Source organism: Chiloscyllium plagiosum, unplaced genomic scaffold (assembly GCF_037043375.1).
Source record: "Chiloscyllium plagiosum isolate Xiang-an unplaced genomic scaffold, Cpla_swu_hap1 HiC_scaffold_18, whole genome shotgun sequence".
Lineage (NCBI taxonomy): Eukaryota > Metazoa > Chordata > Chondrichthyes > Orectolobiformes > Hemiscylliidae > Chiloscyllium > Chiloscyllium plagiosum.
Window position 1 is genome coordinate 56,993,428 of NW_028270156.1, and position 21,102 is coordinate 57,014,529.

The 21,102-nt window shown below is 42.6% G+C and overlaps 1 protein-coding gene and 1 long non-coding RNA gene across 5 annotated transcripts in view; one reads left to right on the plus strand and one right to left on the minus strand.

Annotated features, from left to right (window-relative positions):
• Positions 1 to 21,102, plus strand: part of LOC122557915 (uncharacterized) — a 177,795-nt gene that overhangs the window by 146,252 nt on the left and 10,441 nt on the right. The window lies entirely within an intron of this gene.
• The window catches only part of LOC148146984 (oxysterol-binding protein-related protein 8-like), a 140,069-nt gene that overhangs the window by 35,454 nt on the left and 83,513 nt on the right, over positions 1 to 21,102 (minus strand). For all 4 annotated transcript variants that reach the window (XM_087996682.1, XM_087996680.1, XM_087996683.1 and 1 more), the window contains 8 exons: positions 19,380 to 19,453; positions 16,727 to 16,807; positions 15,605 to 15,706; positions 14,760 to 14,963; positions 12,693 to 12,777; positions 5,365 to 5,527; positions 1,523 to 1,757; positions 996 to 1,180 (listed from right to left, as the gene is read on the minus strand). In XM_087996682.1, coding sequence (XP_087852808.1) covers positions 996 to 1,180; positions 1,523 to 1,757; positions 5,365 to 5,527; positions 12,693 to 12,777; positions 14,760 to 14,963; positions 15,605 to 15,706; positions 16,727 to 16,807; positions 19,380 to 19,453 — 1,129 coding nt within the window. The remainder of the gene's footprint in view (positions 1 to 995; positions 1,181 to 1,522; positions 1,758 to 5,364; positions 5,528 to 12,692; positions 12,778 to 14,759; positions 14,964 to 15,604; positions 15,707 to 16,726; positions 16,808 to 19,379; positions 19,454 to 21,102) is intronic.

Here is a 21,102-nt window from a genome sequence, read left to right on the forward strand (position 1 = left end):
GTATTCGTTTTCATCTATAATGCCTTTAATAATAGACAATGTCCTCCAGAGAGATCCAGACCACTGTTCACCACCTGCTGCCCAGCAAACTAGCCAAACACCTGACTTATAGGGGAGAAAGGTACTCATTAAATATACCACCTGCAAATGAAGCATCCTGACAAACTCTCTTTGAAAATAAGAGTTTATCCAGATCCGATAATCTCCCTCAGGAATACAGCTGCACAATTTGAGTTGTTACACAGAAATTCCTGTAGTGGTTACTGTTGCACACTTCCCACTTCCTCGCTCTCTTGTCAGTAGTTTGGTCATACCTGATATTTGGAGGAGCCCCTGATAGGATGCTCTCGATGTGGGAATCTTCCACTTTACCACAGGTGGTTGGAGGAGGATATTGCATATTGCTATCCCATGCCATAGGTGGCTCATGGACTCACAGGATGCCTTTAATGTTTCTAACCTTGAGGAGTTTGTGCTCCACGTGTATATGGATTATCGTAGGCCACAGTCTTGATGTTTCGAGGGACTTCCCCTAAGTGTTTGGTTATATTTCAGTCTGATGCTTCTGAACCTTTACTCCAGTGCAGAGGAGGGTGGATGTGTCAGAGTACCTCCTCATGGGTCTGCTCCTTATCCTGATCACTAGCAGGGACAGGTAGTGGGTCATGGAGGGGACACTGCCTACCACTCTTCTGTGATTATGATTGCATCTGGGCTGCCCTGGAGTGGGAACATGTGGTGTGGACTGGTACACTTCAGATCTTCCACCACCAGTGGGCACTTTGGAGGACGTAACTGATACGCTTTATCCTTACACTCTTATTGAAGTAGTAATGTTTGCCATTCTCCAGTCCTCTGGTACCACTGAGTATAAGGGAGACTGAAACATTATGCAGAACTGAGGACACTCCCTGGCTGGTACTGACCTGGGAAATTATCTTTTCAGCACCATGCTCTAACACATGAGCTAACTGGGCAGAAAAAAAAACACTTACTGAGACAGCAGGTCAGCGTGGTAGTAGTAGTCAGACAATTTGTCCAGGAATGATCGAGGCTCCAGAATAAATGTTGGTAATACGACACGAGATAGATCCATTCCAGGTCGGAGTTGCTTCAACACTGTCCACATCAAACTCTTGTTTTCTTCGGTCACAGTTTCAGCCTGAGTTGTTTCACCAATCTACAGGCCAAAAGGAAAGAAAACATGTTTCGATCAAAGACCTAAGGGCCTTTCCTTCACAGCCAATAAGACAAATTTAAGAGAATCCACGGCATGGATTCAATTTTAAAATCTATCAAACTTTATACCCAATATTCAAGCAGCTTTCTAAACCGTGCGGTTTTCAGTTCATATCACTTCCCAAAGTTGCCTTCTCAGTCTTTGTTTGCAGTGTCTCACAGTCAAATCTCACCCAAACGAGAATCTGATCTGCACAAACACTTGCTCTCAGTCACACACAAAAAAAGCAACGTTTGAACCCCGTTATCAAGTGATGCAAAGAGTCTGTTGTACAGTTCTTACTTCTCCAAAGTCTTCTGAGTCTTCTACCATGTAAGTCGTCTCTGGCGGGTCCTTCCTACTCATCTCCCCCTGGATTTCGGACAGGTCTGTGTCACTTTCCTCACTCCTGCTGCTCTTGTCAATCGTGTCATTTTCCAGCTCATCATGACGAGGATCATTCTCTCGGTCAGATTTGTCAGAATACATATCAACATCTTTGTAATGAATGTGGCTCGCCAATTCAGCATTGCTTGAACTTAAGACAGAGAAGAAAACATAAGACACAGACTAAGAAAAACAACCGGAACCAAATGAGTTGTCAAATTACCCAAGTGGGATTCAAGGAAGTGCTTTAATTCAAAAAAGGGCAGCAGAAAATGTGGTGCTCAAGGTGACAGTTTCACAGGGCGCTGCAAAGATAACATCTGCCAACACAGGTAGAACAAGGAAGTGCACAAGGGCCAACAAGTGGTAGGGTGGGTGTGGGGTGGTGTGGAGGTGGTAGGATAGATAAAGAATTTGAAGCTAATGTAGGTTGCACGGAACAAGGCTTTGGTGAGCTTGAGCAAGAATATAAATTTGTTTGGAGTTTGCGTTGATCATTGAGGACAGAGGGATGGGCAAGAGTGGCTTTGTGTCGGCAAAAGATCAAAGTTGGACTATTTTAGATAAATGGGCATCTTGGAGAATGAAAGAGGAGAGACTGACAGCAAGATTACAAGGAAGCAAAGTCTAGAGATGACAGGATATAGTGCTAATGTTGGAGTGAAAATAAGCTGGTAATGATATACATATTAATGGATAGAACATAGGATTCAAAGCTCATCTCAGAATTAAATAAGACAATTATAGTTCACACAGCCCAAGAGTAGCAATGTGGTCAATTGTTTGTGGAGTGGATAAAAAATAATTTCTGGCTGCCTGCTGTTGGACTGCAAATGTTCTAGTTTAACATCAGAGAATGCAGCAGTAGCTATAAAGTCAAGGGCAGTCCAATTATAGAATCACTGAAATTTACAGCAGTGTCAGGTCATTCAATCCATTATTTCTGCATTTGACTTATGCTGACCTATTTGTAATGCCATGCTTTCAGTCTTTTTTTTAAAAACTGAATTTATGATACTATTATACATATAGAAGCTTACTTCATGATTGTGGATGATGTCATCTAGGGAAAACAAGTAAATGAGAAAGTAGAAGGGACCAAGTCTGAACCTAGGGAAACCTTAGAGATATGGGTACAGGAGGAAACGGAATCTCATGGAGAGGAGCTGTTCATGGGAGGCAAAAATTGAACCTTGAAAGGGCACTCCTATGCAGCTAATGAAGCAGTACAGCAGAAAGATCTCCATAACCATGCTAAATGCAAGGTGGGACGGTGGGACGGTGGGGGGGGGGGGGGGGGGGGGGGGGGGAGGGGGAGGAGAATGAAAGAGTACTCTGTGGTTACAATCACACAGAATACTGTTTATGAATTTAACTGGGACGGCCTCATTCCTGGAAAAGCAGAACAATGACTTGGAGAGGTGCAAACGAAAATGGGAAGCAACATGATCAAGGAGATAGTTCAATAATGATAGAGGACAATATGGGTCAAGGGTAGGCACAGGAATGCAATAATGGTACTTTGGAAAAGAGCTGGACTTTGCCTGTATTGAAGAAGTCATTATGAATATTGTAGGAACAAAGGTCAAGAAAGGCAGTTGATGAGTCACAGATTACATAAAATAGGAACACTGCAGGAGGAGGAATAATTGCAGACTGGCTAAGGATTGGGGTAGCACGGTGGCCCAGTGGTTTGCAATGCTGCCTCACAGCACCAGGGACTCAGGCGACTGTCTGTGTGGAGTTTGCACATTCTCCCTGTGTCTACATTGGTTTCCCCAGGTGCTCTGGTTTCCTCCCACAGTATTACGGAATGGGTGTGGGTGGGTTACTCTTCGGAGGTTGGGTATGGACTTATTGGGCCAAATAGCCTGTTTCCACATTGTAGGGATTCTATGAATTCTATGAATGAATGACGGAATGGGATGAGATAAATCAGACACATCGGAGTCGAGATGGAGCAAATTAATTGTGGTTATTGAAGTCATTGCATGGATGGTCACATTCTTGGAGATAATGAAGTCCATGACGTCTATGCACCTTGAGTTAGAAGTCAATGTTCTCATTTTGCCCTGAGCTTACCCTCCCACCCTCACCCTATACATTGTTTTACCAGTTTCTTCCTTTCACATCCTATAGTACTTCATTCCAGTCTGGAACTGTGGCATTCAACTTTGGTCTCTGTTTGTTCGATGTACCAGCAATGCTCATTTCCAGTAGCAGATATTTAGTTATGTGAGGGCACTTACATGATAATGTTGAGATGTCCAACTACATTGTTGAGACTGGCTATAGTTTACAATACCACCAGTTGGAACGTAATCTCCAATGCTGAACACACATGCTGCACATCAGCAGTACTTCATATTGTTCCACTCATTACTGTGAATATTTTTCCATTAACCATTTTTCTATGGAGATCAATGGTGAATGGGTTGCCGCAGGGATCAGTGTTGGGCCTACAACTGTTCATGTTATATATAAATGATCTGGAAAAGGCGACAGAGTTTACTGTATCCAAGTTTGCTGTTGATACTAAATTGAGTGGAAAGGCAATCCATGCAGAGGATGTGGAGGTCTGCAGACAGATTTAGATTGGCTAAGTGAGTGGGTAAGGGGCTGGCAGATGGAGTACAATGTTGATAAATGTGAGGTTATCCACTTTGGAAATAAAAAATAAAGGTCAGCGTATTATTTAAATGGTGACAGATTCCAGCACACTGTTGTGTAGAGGAACTTAGGAGTGCTTGTACATGAATCGCTAAGAGTTGATTTGCGGGTGCAACAGGTAATCAAGGCGGCAAACGGAATATTGGCTTTCATTGCTATAGGGATTAAATTTAAGGGCAGGGAGGTTCTGCTGCAATTGTGCAAGGTGTTGGTGAGGCTGCACCTGGAGCATTGTGCATAGTTCTGGTTTCCTTACTTGAGGAAGGGTACACTGGCTATGGGGACAGTGCAGAGGAAATGCACCAGATTGATTCTGGAAATGAAAGGGTTACCCTAAGAGGAGAGTTTGAGCCATCTGGGGTTGTACTCGCTAGAATTTAACAGAATGAGATGGTGGGGGGGTGGGGAGAAATCTTATATAAAGGAATAGATAAGGTAGAGGCAGAAAAGTTGTTTTCACTAGTGGGTGAGACTAAGACTAGGGGACATGGCCTCAAGGTTAGATGATGATGATTTAGGACAAAAATGAGGAGGAAGTGCTTTTCCCAGAGGGTAGTGAATCTATGGAATTCTCTGCCCAAGGAAGCGGTAGAGGCAGCTTCATTAAATATATTCAAGACAGAGTTGAATAGGTTTTTGCATGGTATGGGAATTAAGAGTTATGGGGACAATGCAGGTGGGAGGAGTTGAGATGATGGATGGATCAGTCATAATCTTAATGAATGGCAGAGCAGGCTAAATGGGCCAAATGGCCTACTCCTGCTTCTATTACTATGAAACTATGCAGCCTGTACAATTGGTCTTGCTGTATCTCAGACTGTGATCAACAGAAAAACTTTAGGGGTCAGTACTACTTTCCTGTCCCTAATTAGCCTTCATGTACTAGTTTATAGCGACTTATCTCCTTACCATACCCATGCTTGTGAAGGAATTATCCTCAAGCTACACAGAGCCATTATCTCTCTTTAATGCAGAGACACATCGGTGATTCTTTGTGAACTTCAGCTACTTATTTTACATTCCATGTAAAATATTCACATTCTAGGCCCAAAACAGATCAATAAATGAGTCTGTGCCTATGCACCTACTCGAAGCATTCCTGGTGAGTGGGACTGAAGCCTCGTAGTAAACTGTACAGTCCTGACTGAGTTGCATCCATTGAGTTGTTCAGATCACCATCCTTAACTGTGCTGCGTTTGAGAAGACTCGAACACCGCAGAGCTAATTCCAGAGCATCCATCCAACATCGACCTAAGGGGAGATAAAAGAGAAAGTCAGAAATAAACCAAGTAGTAAACACCATATAAATGCAACAACATGAATCAGAATATACATCAGGCTTTTCAAGTATCAGTCAAGAAGAAACAGAGAAACGTAAATCTGACATAAAACTGGAAGTGGAGATCAAGAATACAACAAGTCTGGTGCTCTGTGGCATAAATCTACAGTATGTATTGTCTTGGAGTCAAATTTCTGAGACCAATTACTTCTGCAAAAAACAAAGTGTCAACTTTCACATGGACAATGTTTTCAAGGGATTGACACTGTCTGAATAGCATTGTCAGTTTTACTTTTGTGCCACCCTCTACATAATATTTCAATTTTATGAGCTGCGTCTTCTTGTGGCCTATTGTCTTTTATAAGGATGTTTCTTTTGCCAACCTTGATAAGACTGTAAGAGGTGGAGCAGAAATAGGTTCTGGATCAGTGGTGCTGGAAGAGCACAGCAATTCAGGCAGCATCCGAGGACAGGCAAAATCGACGTTTCGGGCAAAAGCCCTTCATCAGGAATAAAGGCAGAGAGCCTGAAGCGTGGAGAGATAAGCTAGAGGAGGGTGGGGGTGGGGAGAGAGTGGCATAGAGTACAATAGGTCAGTGGGGAAGGAGATGAAGGTGATAGGTCAGGGAGGAGAGGGTGGAGTGGATAGGTGGAAAAGGAGCTGGGCAGGTCGGACAAGTCCGGACAGGTCAAGGGGACAGTGCGGAGCTGCAAGTTTAAAACTAGGATGAGGTGGGGGAAGGGGAAATGAGGAAACTGTTGAAGTCCACATTGATGCCCTGGGGTTGAAGTGTTCCGAGGCGGAAGATGAGGCGTTCTTCCTCCAGGCGTCTGGTGGTGAGGGAGCGGCGGTGGAGGAGGCCCAGCACCTCCATATCCCTCGGCAGAGTGGGAGGGAGAGTTGAAATGTTGAGCCACTGGGCGATTTGGTTGATTGGTGCGGGTGTCTCGGAGATGTTCCCTAAAGCGCTCTGCTAGGAGGCGCCCAGTCTCCCCAATGTAGAGGAGACCGCATCGGGAGCAACGGATACAATTGATGATATTAGTGGATGTGCAGGTAAAACTTTGATGGATGTGGAAAGCTCCTTTGGGGCCTTGGATAGAGGTGAGGGAGGAGGTGTGGGCGCAGGTTTTACAGTTCCTGCGGTGGCAGGGGAAAGTGCCAGGATGGGAGGGTGGGTCGTAGGGGGGCGTGGACCTGACCAGGTAGTCACGGAGGGAACGGTCTTTGCGGAAGGCGGAGAGGGGTGGGGAGGGAAATATATCCCTGGTGGTGGGGTCTGTTTGGAGGTGGCGGAAATGTCGGCGGATGATTTGGTTTATGCGAAGGTTGGTAGGATGGAAGGTGAGCACCAGGGGCGTTCTGTCCTTGTTGCGGTTGGAGGGGTTGGGTCTGAGGGCGGAGGTGCGGGATGTGGATGAGATGCGTTGGAGGGCATCTTTAACCACGTGGGAAGGGAAATTGCGGTCTCTAAAGGAGGAGGCCATCTGGTGTGTTCTATGGTGGAACCGCTCCTCCTGGGAGCAGATACGGCGGAGGCGGAGGAATTGGGAATACGGGATGGCATTTTTGCAAGAGGTAGGGTGGGAAGAGGTGTAATCCAGGTAGCTGTGGAGCAGAAATAGGCCACTCAGTCCATCTGAGTCTGCACTGCTATTCGATCATGGCTGATACATTTCTCAACCCCAATCTCCTGCGTTCTCCCTTTAACCTTTGATCCTCTTAATAATCAAGAGCCAATCTTTCTTTGTCATAAAAATACTCAATGAGTTGACCTCTACACCCTTCAGCAGTAATGAGTTCCAAAGAGTCACTATCCTCTGGCTGAAGAAATTACTCATCTCAATTTGAAATGGTCATCCCTTCACTCGGTGGCTGTGCTCTCAGGTCCTTGTCTCTCCTACGAGTGGAATCATTTTCTCCACATCCATTCTATCCAAGTCTCTCAGTATTCTCAGTTTCAATTAGATTCCCCCCTCAACCTTCTGAACTCTAGTGCATATAGATACAATATCCTCAACTGCTCCTCAAAACAACTAGCCCTTCATCCCCGGGATCATTCTTGTGAACGTCCACTGGACCTCCTGAGGCCAGCACATTCTTCCTTATGACACAGGGCCAAAGCTTCTCACAATAATAATGGTCTTGTTTGTTGGCATCAGTGTTCCAAATCGATACCCACTGTACTCTCTATGCCGGATGACAAATCCACCATATCCGAGGAGCTTATTCTGGAGTTCAGGTGACAGAAGCTATGAAATGTTTGTTTTCTGACAGCATTATATATCTGTCTTTTCACGAATTTTATGCACCATCTAGTGCTGGTCTTGAATTACAAAATATCATCTTTCTTTACTTCTGAGATATTAGCATCTGATATATTCTCACTTGCAGAACCTAACTACTTTTGCTGATGCTCGAACCCTTTCTTACCAGTTTAAAATGAGCGATATACGTATGATTGTTTCTCAAAAGATCACTTAGTATCTGTTACTCTGGGAGACCACTGCTAGAATTGGAGGGGAAATCTAAAGTTTCTTGCATGTGCCTTTATGTTAACGAACTGCAGTAATTATCAGTAAGGAATGATTAATTTTATCTCTGGAAAAAATGAAGGTTAACTTTTAAACAAGGCATATGAAAAATGATAGTTATTTCAGCCAAAAGTTGTGGGCATAACTTTTACATGATTTCAACTTTTAAGTGAGCATGTTGAGTGTATTTCTTGAGTGCCATTAATGTAATGAAGCCTCCTGAGATGCTCATGAAAACATTGGAAAGCAGAGTCTGTAACCGATACTGATGATTGGATTTTGGTTCGGATGATCAAAACCTTGGTCAAAGGGGTAGTTTAAGGAGTGTCTTAAAGGCGGAAATTGAAGTAAAATGGTGGAGTGGTGCAGGTAGGGATTTCTGGCCCAAGCAACTGAATGCATAGTCAATAATGGAGTAGCTAGAATACAGAATATGCAAGAAGCTGGAAGAATCTAATGAGGTTTGTGGGCCTGGTAGAGATTACAGAGATGGGGAGGGATGAAGCCATGAAGTTCAAAAACAGGGATGAGTGTTTCAAAATGAATAAACTGCTTGACTAGAAGCCAATGCCAGTCAGGAACATCAGGATTAGTCTGAGTTAGCACATGGGCAGCAAAGTTTTAGATAACTTCAGATTTGCAAAGGATGTGGCTGACCAGCCAGACTGGGTTGGAATAATTACAAGGAGACACTTTCTAAAAAAAAAAGGCACGAATGAGGGTTTCAACATAAACCAAGGACCAGACATCATTTTAACAGAGATGGAAAATGGCTGTCTTAATGATGGCACATGCATCAAGTTCAAAGCTCATCTTGGGGCAAACGTGACATCAGGGTTCTGAGAAGACTGGCTTTAGTCTCAGATAGCTGCCAGAAACAGTATTTGCAGCCAGAACTAGAAACAATGGCTTGAATCTTCACAATATTTAGTTGGATGTAATTTCGATTTATCTTGTAACAAATGTCAGATAAGCCACCTGATAATTTACAGATTACATTACAGTGTGGAAACAGGCCCTTCGGCCCAACAAGTCCACACCAACCCGCCGAAACGCAACCCACCCATACCCCTACATTTACCCCTTACCTAACACTACGGGCAATTTAGCATGGCCAATTCACCTGACCTGCACATCTTTGGACTGTGGGAGGAAACCGGAGCACCCAGAGGAAACCCACGCAGACATGGGGAGAACGTGCAAACTCCACACAGTCAGTCGCCTGAGGCGGGAATTGAACCCGGGTCTCTGGCGCTGTGAGGCAGCAGTGCAGCCCACGGTGGTAACAGCAGAGCCGTCGAGAGAGGATAGTCAGACTTCAGAATAGCTCAGAGTGGCAGACAAGTTCAGGTTAAAACCCTCCCAAATAGTCTCAAAAATTACAAGGATACCCAATTCAAGGAAGGTCACCATATGTATTTGAACTGGAGGATCAACAAGTGCAATCAACAGAACCTGGGAGAAGCTGCTCCTCTATTCACAGATTGGCTTTTGCCATGTTGCTGCTGAACTCATCGAATCACAGACCCCTCCATCCCATCTTTCTTTCTGTTCTTGTCTTTTAACCTCCCTGGGATTGCTTGCTTGGGCACAGGCCACTCTGAGCATTGGTGATCTTTTCCTCACTTGGACTCCATTGCTGGCCAACTCCAGGATCTTCATGGTGGCCAAATACATAGTGTGGAAATGGGGGTGTATACAATAAGGAAGTAAAACTCTGGACATTATTTTCTGCAATATTTAAGCATGTCCTTTGTGTTAGTATTAACAGTGTCACTGGAATGAGTACAAGACAAAGCTGCCCATGTTTTTAGCATTGCATCCACCACAATTAACATTCACTCCCTCTACTAAGATTAAAAACAAAAGAACCTTAAGTGGGGAGAAACCAGAATTCACATTTCAAGTCTGGTAATGCCCGATGAGGAGTCACCAGACTCTAATCTTTAACTCTGTTTTCTCCCTTGAGAATACTCCCAGACGTACTGAGTTTCTCCAGCAATTTCTGGTTCACTCCCTTCACAGTGGCACTTGATGTTTGCAATGTTTACTATCAAGATGTTCTGCAGGAACTTGCCAAGGCTTCTTCAACAGCAACCTCTGAATCTACTCTCTCTACCACCCAGGCTGCAGGCACATAGAACATTAGTATTTGCAAATTCCTCAAGTGATGCGCCACCCTGACTTGGAAATATATAGTTGTCCCTTCAATTTTCTGCTGCCTTAAAATCCAGGAATTCCCTAACCTCACTGCACTGTGAGAGTACCTTTACCATGCAGACTGCATCAGTTCAAGAAAGTGCTCAGAAATTTGGAATGGGCAAAATTTCAGCGATGCAGACACCTTTGGGAATTTTGGATTCAAAGGAGAAGTAAATGTGTTTTGTTTTCATTTCTACAAAGGTTTTTTTTTAAAACAACAGGTCAGAAAGTAATTTGGTAAAATGACCTTAAACCATTATTTCTAAGGAGCAGGTGATTTAAGTGCCTTGCAAATACCGGTGATGTTAATTGATAAAGTGTTTACACTGCCAGAAAGACTACACAAAAACAAATCAGGAGACACAGCTAGTTTTGCTTAAATTGAGTACTGTTTAAAAATATAAAACATGGGTACAAAGTTAGCCAGGAGCAGAATTTTTTAGAGCAATAAGACAGCGCTATTTTCTGGGTCTGTAGATTAAGGAGCAAAGATGGCCGTTAGCGGTGTGTTCTTCCTGTTGGATGAGCGAGATAAGGGATAGTTTCCAGGTTACTGATGATTATGTCTGCAGCAAGTGTGTTTGGTTGCGAAACCTATCAGATCGCATGGATCAGTTGGAGGCAATAAGGAATTTACAGGAGCTAGGTGTGATGAAAGGTGATTGTAGGAAGGGAGAAAAACCACAGATACAGTGAGGTAGATGGTTACCTCCAGGAAAGGGAGGAGAGGGAGGCAGGTAATGTAGGAGTCTTCTGTGGCCTATCCTCATCTCTAACAAGTATGCTGTTTTGGAAATTGTAGGGGATGATGGACTCTCAGGGGAATATAGCACAAACAGCCAAATTTCTGGTACAGAGACTGGTTCTAATTTAATGAGGGGTATTTCAGGACCCAAGCAATTGATTGAGATAGGAGGATTCTGTAGTCAGAGGCACAGACAAACATATCTGCAGCAGGCAGCGAGAAATCAGAATGTGTGTTGCCTACAAATTCCTCTCCACCTAAACCCTTAACACTATAAAACCCCCTACCATTATCAGGTCATTATTCTTATAGATAACTGAGACCTCCTTACAAATTTGTTTCTCAGTTTTTGGGGGGTGGGGGTTATAATAAAATCCCAATAAGGTGTTCACCCCTTTCTTATTTCTCAGTTCCACCCAAATAACTTCCCTGGATGTATTCCCAGGAATATCCTCTTCAAGTACTGCTGTAACGCTATCCCTGATCAAAAAATGCCACTCCCCTTCCTCTGACTTTATGACTATGTTCAGTTTATCAGTTTCAAGTTTCAGTTTCATCCCAGTCGATAAATCAAGTTTTCCGCTTAGTAGAATAGTTTCACCCTGGCACAACGGCAAGTTAGTTTTGGAAGTATCCAAGCTGTGAGAGTTGTACAGAAATTTCCTCAAAAATCAGCTGAAAAGTGAAATTTAGACAATGAGAAGTGGAAAGAAGTTGTAAAACTGTTTCAGCAGTCCAAGAGGAAGACTAGAACGAAGGAGTTAAAGAAAGAAATTAAAAAGATTTCTGACATAAGTAATATTTCTATGGGACTAAATATCTTAAATGGATATTCTGGAAAGATGACTAAATCTTTGCTGTTGAAGTTTATGCTTTTTTCAATTTTACTTGCATATGTAGAAAGCTTAATGATGTATTTTCTTTTGTGTAATAAGTTTGTGTTCATGTCTTAAACAAACATTGGTAGCCTCGTGTTCATGTTCAATAGCTAAACACTACGACAAATCAACCACAAAAATAAACTCATGGTCAATCAACTCTAGTTGCATTCTGACATATAGCTTGACCGACCAGCATCATAACAAAGTAGGGGCTTGTCTTCGTTGAATTTAAGTTGAATTTAATTGAATTTAAGTGGGATCCATGAATTGTTCATAAAAGGTACTGAACGTGAAACATAAATGCTACTGTGAAATTTATTGAACAAATTTGAATTTCAAAATGGCTTTGAATGTTGCTAAGACTTTGACAGGTAGAAGACGTAACAGTAAATTGTGTGAAATCTTTGTCAAAGGTCAAACTGAGAGAGTTAGCAGACCAATTGAAGGTAGAAACAAAATGCTGGATCTGGTATGGTTGGTGCTGTGGAGGAGGACGAAGCTCATTTTAAGATTTATCCAAAAATATGTTTGCTCCATAAAGCTAATTAATGCTGTGACATTGTGCAGTTAAGAACCCACCTCTCAATTAACGCATCTCAGTTTTTGTGGAGGCAGAATGTGCAACTGTGGAGTACCTCTCAGAACAGCATGTGATGCTAATGTTTCTTTCTCGAAGCGTAACTTAGAACTCTCATTTCCACCCTACTCTACTGCATACCGTCTAAATTCATTCTCACCATCTCACAGGCAGAAACATGCGAGACATAAGCTCACCATCCGACTCAGAGGCAGCTCGGAAGATCAGGTAACTACTGGGCAGTGGCTGTGTTATTGATCCCACATTCTCACCTTTTGGACCCTGGAAAAGACAGGCCTACAGTTAATATAAGGATGAACCATGTTGCAGAAAGAGAATCAATTGACCTATTTTTCTGTCAGTTGGTCACAAACATCATTTGACTGTCAACGTTTCTTTAGGACAAGCAGGTGGGGGCTAAACCCTCCTCTGACATCTGATATGTTAGAACATGACTATCTCGAAATGAAGCCTTTCTGAAGAGGTCTAATTTGACTTTTTTCATGTAGGTGTCACTGGCTAAGCCAAAATTTATTGCTCATCCCTAAATGCCCAGAGGGCAGTAAAGAGGCAACCACAACGTTGTAGCTCTGAAGTCACAGTAAACCAGATGGATTTTACAATAAACAACAGTGGTTACCTGGTTGCCATTCAACTAGTTTTTTTGTTTTATGTTCCTGACTTTTTTAAAAATCAAATTCGAGTTTCACTACCTGTCATGGCGAACATTCGCTTGGGGTCCTGGGTTACCAACCCAGTGTCATTACCATCAACACTGATAGTACATTTTATAAAAAAACGCATGCAGCCAATAGCCATTCAATCTGGGAAAGATGTTAGTCTGAATGCTGGATATTCTCTTAAAAATGAAATGACTAGTTGTACAGACTGGTTGAACTTCATTCTGGCACATGAATCCAGGACTGTTTATTGTTGGCTTATTTCAGACTACCAATGCCCACCTTGACTTTAATAGCAATACATAAAGTGAAAGAAGTGGCATTTCTGCTTCAAGTGGACCCAAATCCAAGCTGTTTCCCCACAACTATTTGCTGAAGCAGTGAAGTAAATAGCTATTTTCAAGCCACAGGGGTGAAGCCTGAGCTTTCTCAGCATCAATGTAGTTTCCTCAGTGTAGCAAGCTGTAAATCTTCCCCTAACTGCAGGAAAGGTCCTGTGCTAGAAACTTGAATTTATGATATTTTGGAAAACTAAGCACATATTGTCACTCTGCTGTCAGTACTGGCATGTTTAACTCTTCTTTTCAATGTAAACATGTAGATTCCACAGCAGCGAGAGCCAACACTGTTACACAAGTATTGCAGCATGAGCAAAATAATGCAATTGTGTTCATGTCATGGATCTAATCCCCAAATGAATAGTAAACAATGGATATGTTGGGATCGGGGTGGATGTGTGAATGCATCATGCCAGTTATTCTAAGGTGTATCAGACAAGGTGGATACTGCCAATGTTAGATGGTGAAGGCTGAGTTTCAGTTTAAGGTGTGTATGAGCTTCAGGTCAAAGGCGTGTCAAGTATAGCAATTTAACTACTTGATACTTCAGTCTTTTCAGCAGCGCTAAACTGAAAGGAACTAGAATTGTAACAAATTTAAGAATCAAACAATACTGTCCACTTGCCCATGCTTTCTCTCAGAAAGAAGTATCAATTTAATTCTTTTTTCCTATTCTTTCCCATAAATGATTCAACACTTTAAAAGAAATCGTGTACAGGGTTTTAATCTTTTTTCATTCTACCATTGGCTGATTAGAGGGAGGAAGTAGAGCAGGGAATATCTAACCAGAAACAATGTGTTCTTTTTCCTTTATAACCCTTTATTACTTCTAAAGGCAGATGATGTAACAACTTGACTTCTGCACAATTCACTGACAGGAGTCAAAAACGTCCTGCCCCACTTTCATATTTAGGACTGCAATATCACAAACCAAGTGGTTACATACTGTCGTAGAAATGCACAGCATGGAAACAGACCGTTCAGTCCAACTCGTCTATGCCAACGAAATATTCTATATTAATCTAGTCCCATTTGCCAACATGAACAGTACTACTATTTACTTTTTTTTCCTCTCACAACACAAGCAAATGCCAATTTACTCCAGCATCCAAAACTGTGGAACCTTTCTATAGGGACTGTAGATTTTTGGGGTTTTAACTAGTTCTGTGGCACTAAAATATCCACTCCTCTGTCCATTCTCTTTCAAGAGAGGCCCTGAATCTGTCGCACACTGGAAAAATACTACCTTTACTGCCCAGATGGATTGATCCAGAGGATGGAATAGTTTGAAACAGAAGCCATCTTTTTTGGAGGGTCTTTCAATGAGCTCGCAGGTGTTGAGAAGGATGGTCCCCACCCACTGGCCATTGTTGGGTGTTTTGTAAATTAGCAGAACACCAGGTTTGAGTACACACCAGAATCTGGTCCAGCTCTTCAAAGTGCCTCGGATCTGCAAATCAAGTTTGTGGGTTAACCAACACAACAAAACTGAGAATATCATTTTGAAGCACGTTCATTAAACAAACAATGCATGGAACTACTGACTGCAGAGGTGGAGCGATTAGTCTGTGTGCGCAATACCAAAGGGGCAATGCTGCAAGAGGACATGCAGTAAATACATATTTGACACTGCCTTCACCTGGTTATTTGACTCAGTTGAAATTAACATACATTTTTCAATGATCAGTTAAGAGTGGCTCATTTTTTATATTACATGAATTGAGTTGCTGTATTGTGCACCAACTTACCCTTTGTGTGTCTCAGGCCCTGCGGAGATACTAATGAAATGAACTGCAATAAAACAGAGGCAAAATTCTAAGAAAACATTACTCCCACAATGCACGAATGGCCATGGGAGTGGCAGAAGTATGGGGGCCACAGATGGAGCATTCACATCATGGCCTCTGACAGGTTTTGTGCACATAAGAACAAGGGACTAGGAACTGGCCATGCAGCCTGCAAAATTCAACTTAATTTTGTTGATCAAGCTCCTGTGGGTCATTACATCAAAAGCTGTCTCAAATTCCCAATCACTACATCCAGTGATTGCCATTGTCTTGGATTCGCACAACCACACCTTGGGTAGCCTACCTTCAGCCAATCCTCCATCACAACCACAGAAGGATCCTTCAAAGCACTGAGCATCTCCTTGCTGGCCCTTTTCTTCTCCTGTCTGTAATTTTTCTTCTGAACCTATTTAACACACAGAACCCACCATTGTTGGTGAATGAAACAATTAATCTCAAGGAACACCTTGGAATAGACTCAGTAGGAGAGTCAATGGGGAACTTTTCACCAATTAATATTGTAAATAAGACTGAAGAAACACATTAAGCCATTAATTTAGACTTTTCCATTAATAAAAATACCATCTCAGTTTTAAAGGAAGGTTTTGCACTGATATTGTATGTTTAATTTTTTCAGAAGGTTCCAAGGCACCTTTTGCCCAATAAATGGAAATACAGCAGACAATTTGCAAGGTCAACTAACGACATGAAAGACTGGTTAAAACATTTCTGGTTAAGAGAGAAGTATTGCTTCGGTCATATGATAGAAGTATCATACAATTCCTACAGTGTGGAAGCAGGCCATTTTGCCCACACCAACCCTCAAAGAGCTACCCCTCTACTCTTTTCCTGTAACCCTGCATTTAGCATGGCCAATCGACATTCACCTAACCTGCACATCTTTGGACTGTGGAAGGAAACTGGAGCATCCAGAGGAAACCCATGCAGACAGAGAAAACATGCAAACTCCACACAGACAGTCCCAAGACTGGAACCGAACCCAGTCCCTGGTGCTGAGGCAACAGTGCTAACTAATGAGCCACTGTGCTGCCCATGTAAGCTGGACCATGATCTTTGAGGAGTGCAATGGGATATTCGTGAATTTTACCTGAACAACTTTCTGTAGAAAGAAACATGAGCTGAATGGGCTGAAAAGCCTTTCCCATCTACACTTCTATGCTCTGTCAGGGAATGGTACTAAAATAAATGCACAAAATTCAATACATGTTTTAGCAAGGGGTTTGGGAATCCAAACCTCAGTTTAGAGTTGACCTGCCGCTGAACCTAATACATGACTTGTTTGTGGAGCTGCTGTCAGAAACTGATTACTTTGAAACAAAGTCAAATCACCTCAAACTAGGAAACAGCAGAGCAAGTTACACAGGGCTAGTCTTTAGGTATTACATTATCACTTGGAGACACATACCTTCAAAGATTCTTTCTTGGTGAGTTTGGAGATGTGGGATACACAGTCTTTGTTATAGCCGTTGTACAACTTTGAATCAGACTGAAAGAAAAAAGTGAGAGACGAGGTTAATGCTGGGACCTGGACATTACAGCGCTATCTAATCAGGATAGTTTTTGATTTGGCTGGTGCATATGACAATCAAGCTTTTCATTCACAGCACATGGTCATATTAACAAGGCCAGTATTTACTGCCCATCTCGATATGCTGTTTAGCTGGTGGTAGCTCTTCAATTTAAGCAGTCAGTTGTGTAGTGTATACACTCCCTTAGTGTCATTAGGTCAGGATTCCCAAGGTATAATTTGAGTTACAATGAAAGAATATAGATATATTTCCAAGAGCTGCACCTATCCTTCTGGTGGCAGAGACGGTAGAATGCTGTAGAGCTTCAAGCAGAATGCTTACAAAAGCCATGGGAAGTGTTGCAGTTCACCTTGTAGAAGGTACATACTGTTGATATAGTGGTAAAAGGATTCAGTATTTAAGGTGGTGCATTTAGTGTTATGGATAGGGTAAATAGGCAAAGTCTTTTCCCTGGGGTCTGGGAGTCCAGAACTAGAGGACATAGGTTTAGGGTGAGAGGGGAAAGATATAAGAGAGACCTAAGGGGCAACATTTTCACACAGAGGGTGGTAATGTATGGAATGAGCTGCCAGAGGATGTGGTGGAGGCTGGTACAACTGCAACATTTAAGAAGCATTTGGATGGGTATATGAATAGGAAGGGTTTGGAGGGATATGGGCCGGGTGCTGGCAGGTGGGACTAGATTGGGTTGGGCTATCTGGTCCACATGGACAGGTTGGACCGAAGGATCTGTTTCCATGCTGTACATCTTTATGACTCTAAATGTCATTAATCTGTCCAAGCCTGAATGTGACCAGGGGATATGGATTGCTTTATTATCTGAGGAGTTACAAATGGAACCAAATATCATGGGAAAGTCAAGGGCGAAGCAGCTGAAGATCTTTGGGTCTAGGTCTGATATAAGGCCCTCCAATAGTCACAAATATCTTGTTTTTGTGCCAAGTATGATTCCTACCAGTGCAGAGATTTCTCATTCATTGAGTAAAATTAAAAAACAATGGCAGTCTTGATGCCATACTCTGTAAAATACTGACTTGATACCAAAGACACTCTTCTCACCTCCCCTCTGGAATTTAAAGCATTTTTCCAAGTTTGGGCCGAGGCTGGAATAAGACTTGGAGCCAGGTGGTCCTGGTTTAAGCCAAACTGAGCATGTCATTGCTCGGTACCACTTGATAGCACTGTCAATGAGCCCTTCAATCACCTAGCTAATGATTGAAAATTGGCTGATGAGATATCAATTGAACAGACCAGCTTCGTCCTGCCTTTTGTGGACAAAGCATAACTGGGCTCTTTGTTCAAGGGACTCTGTCTTATAACGAGTGACACAAATTGGCTAGCGGTGTGGCAAGTTCTGCTGCACAAATGCTTAGCATTACAGTTAATATATCATCATCAGGTCACGAAACTTGTTGCATCTAATGTGCTCAGCCTGGTTGTGATATCATGCAGACTGAATCAATTTGTCTGCAGGCTGGCACTTGTGAAGATCTGGAGCAAAAGGAGATCAGTTGATGTCTGCATGCTTTATTTTCTCACTCATTATTTATGTTTAAACTTAGCCAGTGATCACAGCAAGATATAACAGCCTCTCACATTTACCAGATGTTAGATTGCAATCTTAAGCAGAAATCCTCACTGTTTGTCTTCCTAAGGCAGAGATAATTTTCACAGTCACTCAAGTTGAACAACAATAAATCTTGGACCAAGGAACAAGCCAGGGATTTTATTGCTCTACAACCCATATGTGCTACTATTTGCTGAAAAACTGATTGATCTTACAATTTTACTCATTTATTTTCACTGAAGCAGCACCGATGCTTCATTCAAATTTTTAATGAGGTTCTGATCAGCTCTGTGTTATATTTGTGATGGGTTTAAAACAAATAAGATCAATGGCAGATCAATCATGGAAGTGAAATCATGACTTTTTTTTCATGGAAATTACTGGAGTTTCATTAACATGCAAGCTGTCATCTGTAAAATATAAAATCAAGCTCTTAACGCCATCATAACATCTTCCAGACAGAGTTGTTACTCCTCAGCTTACTTTCCTTCAGTTCTCAATGGTCTCCAGGTCTCTGTTATTGTGACCATTGCTTTCTCCATACCAGATAGGAAGAAACAATGTCAGAGAGGATAGCTCAAGTGGGCAGCAGGGAGGGAGAAGGTTTTGCCAATATTCTGTACTGCAGAGCAGGCATGATGGGCTGAATAGCCTCCTTCTATGCCTGTAATAGTTCTGAGCACTTGCCGGCAGTGACTAAACTGAATCTGTAGGACGCCATAAGGACATTTCAATGTGTGGAAACAGAGAGTACTTGACACAGGAATTTCTACTCTACGAAACGCTTCCGCACAGTTGCTCTGGCTAGTTTTTGGGAGGGGAGGAATGTGCTCCAAGGAGAAATACGGTTGATTTGGACCCAGTCCAGAAATGTTTAGTTTATGCTGTCCTTGCCTTTTAAGGCTGGAGGTTATTCCCACTCAAGGTATAGGGTAATGGTAGACAAAACACCAGAATCCTACCTTACTGCTGGAGATGGGCGTTGAAGTGACTTCATCGGTAAGAGCTGAAAATCCATTATTTTCCATCTCAGAGTCTGTAGTAAATGAGGAAAGAAGCAGAAAGAGCATTACCCTGGATACAGGATGATGGATTATGAACTTATGCTAAAATAGCAGCACAATAGCTAATAAAGCCCCACCCAAAATTGATTCAGTGCAAGAGGTTCGGTAAAGTCATGGTGAAAGCAGACTGGAACAGAAAGGATTAGGAGGACACTGTCCTACACAAATTTGTTGAGAGGGTTCTTAGCACTTATAGAGTCAGAGATGTACAGCATGGAAACAGACCCTTCGGTCCAACCCGTCCGTGCCGATCAGATATCCCAACCTAAATATTTTTAATTAACCTGTTGAGATGAGCAGGTGGAACTTGAACCCAGGCCTCCTAGCCTAGAAGCCAAGATAGGACTGCACCACAGAGCCCAAGGACCTTGGGTCTACACTGATGGTATGCAGAAGGGCTTTTAAATGTACTTTCCATGCTCAACCCCAACATGACATAGCCCACAGTCTTCACCTTCCCTCCCCCTCTTCCCAAACTGACAGCTTGACTTAACCTAAACACATCCACTTACCTAATACTCTATCCCATCACCACCTCGCATCAACCCCTTACTCTTTTACCCACCTGGTACCCTAACCCCAAACTTACCTCACATACTTACCCTTGTACAATGATTATCAAAGTTGCTGGATATTTATATGGCACTTAAAAGGGCACGAGTTTGACAACAGTCTTCTACTGGCGCTGATGTTTCCTGGACACAACTCCACCTGTCCAGGAACTACGAGGGGAGAAGTCAACTAAAATGCAAGTATTTTTGTTTTGTCTGATTATGGTCAGAAATCCTGTTTCCAATTTGGGGGGGGTGGGGGGGGAAACGGTGGCTCAACAGATAACATTGCTGCCTCAAGGTGCCAGGTACCTGTTTGATTCCAGCCTCTGACAAATGTGTGTGTGGAGTTTGCACATTCTCCCAGTGTCTGCATGAGATTTTCTCTGGGTGGTCCGAGCTCCCCCCACAGTCCAAAGATGTGCAGGTTAGGTGGATTGGCCAAAGGGAAATGCAGAGTAATAGGGTTAGGGTAGGCGGATGGTTATGGACAGGATGTTCTTCAGAAGGTTGGTGTGGACTTGACGAGCTGAATAGCCTGCTTCTGCACTGTAGGGATTCGATAATAGTGTTCCTGACCCTGATTGGAATTTCTGGGCCATTGTCACAAGAAATTTCTAGGAGAGTAACTTTGTTAGTGTATCATTAATTTAATGAAACTTGATCGATTTTTCATTCAAGATGAATTTGAAAATGGCAAACTTTTGCAATTAATTGATAATCAGCTCCCTGTAACTCAAGAAATGCCCTTCATTCATCTCTGAATGGATGTCACCTGCTTAAATAAACAGCTTTTCACTTCATCACATCCAGATTTCTATTCATGCTGGGCAATGCAATGACACTCTGCCCCATTGTAATATTGTATTGATATAGTCACAGCATTGAGTCTGCTAAACCACATCTCAGGCTGACTTTACAAAGTGAGATATCAGAACAGCAATGACATTTAAAATTCACTCAACTAAAAATACCCTGCAGAGTGACAGGGTATTTATGTCCAACCACACAATAAGTTACATGGTGAGTGCAGGTGGCCTAGTACCCTAGGCTGGTCAGACTTGGACTCT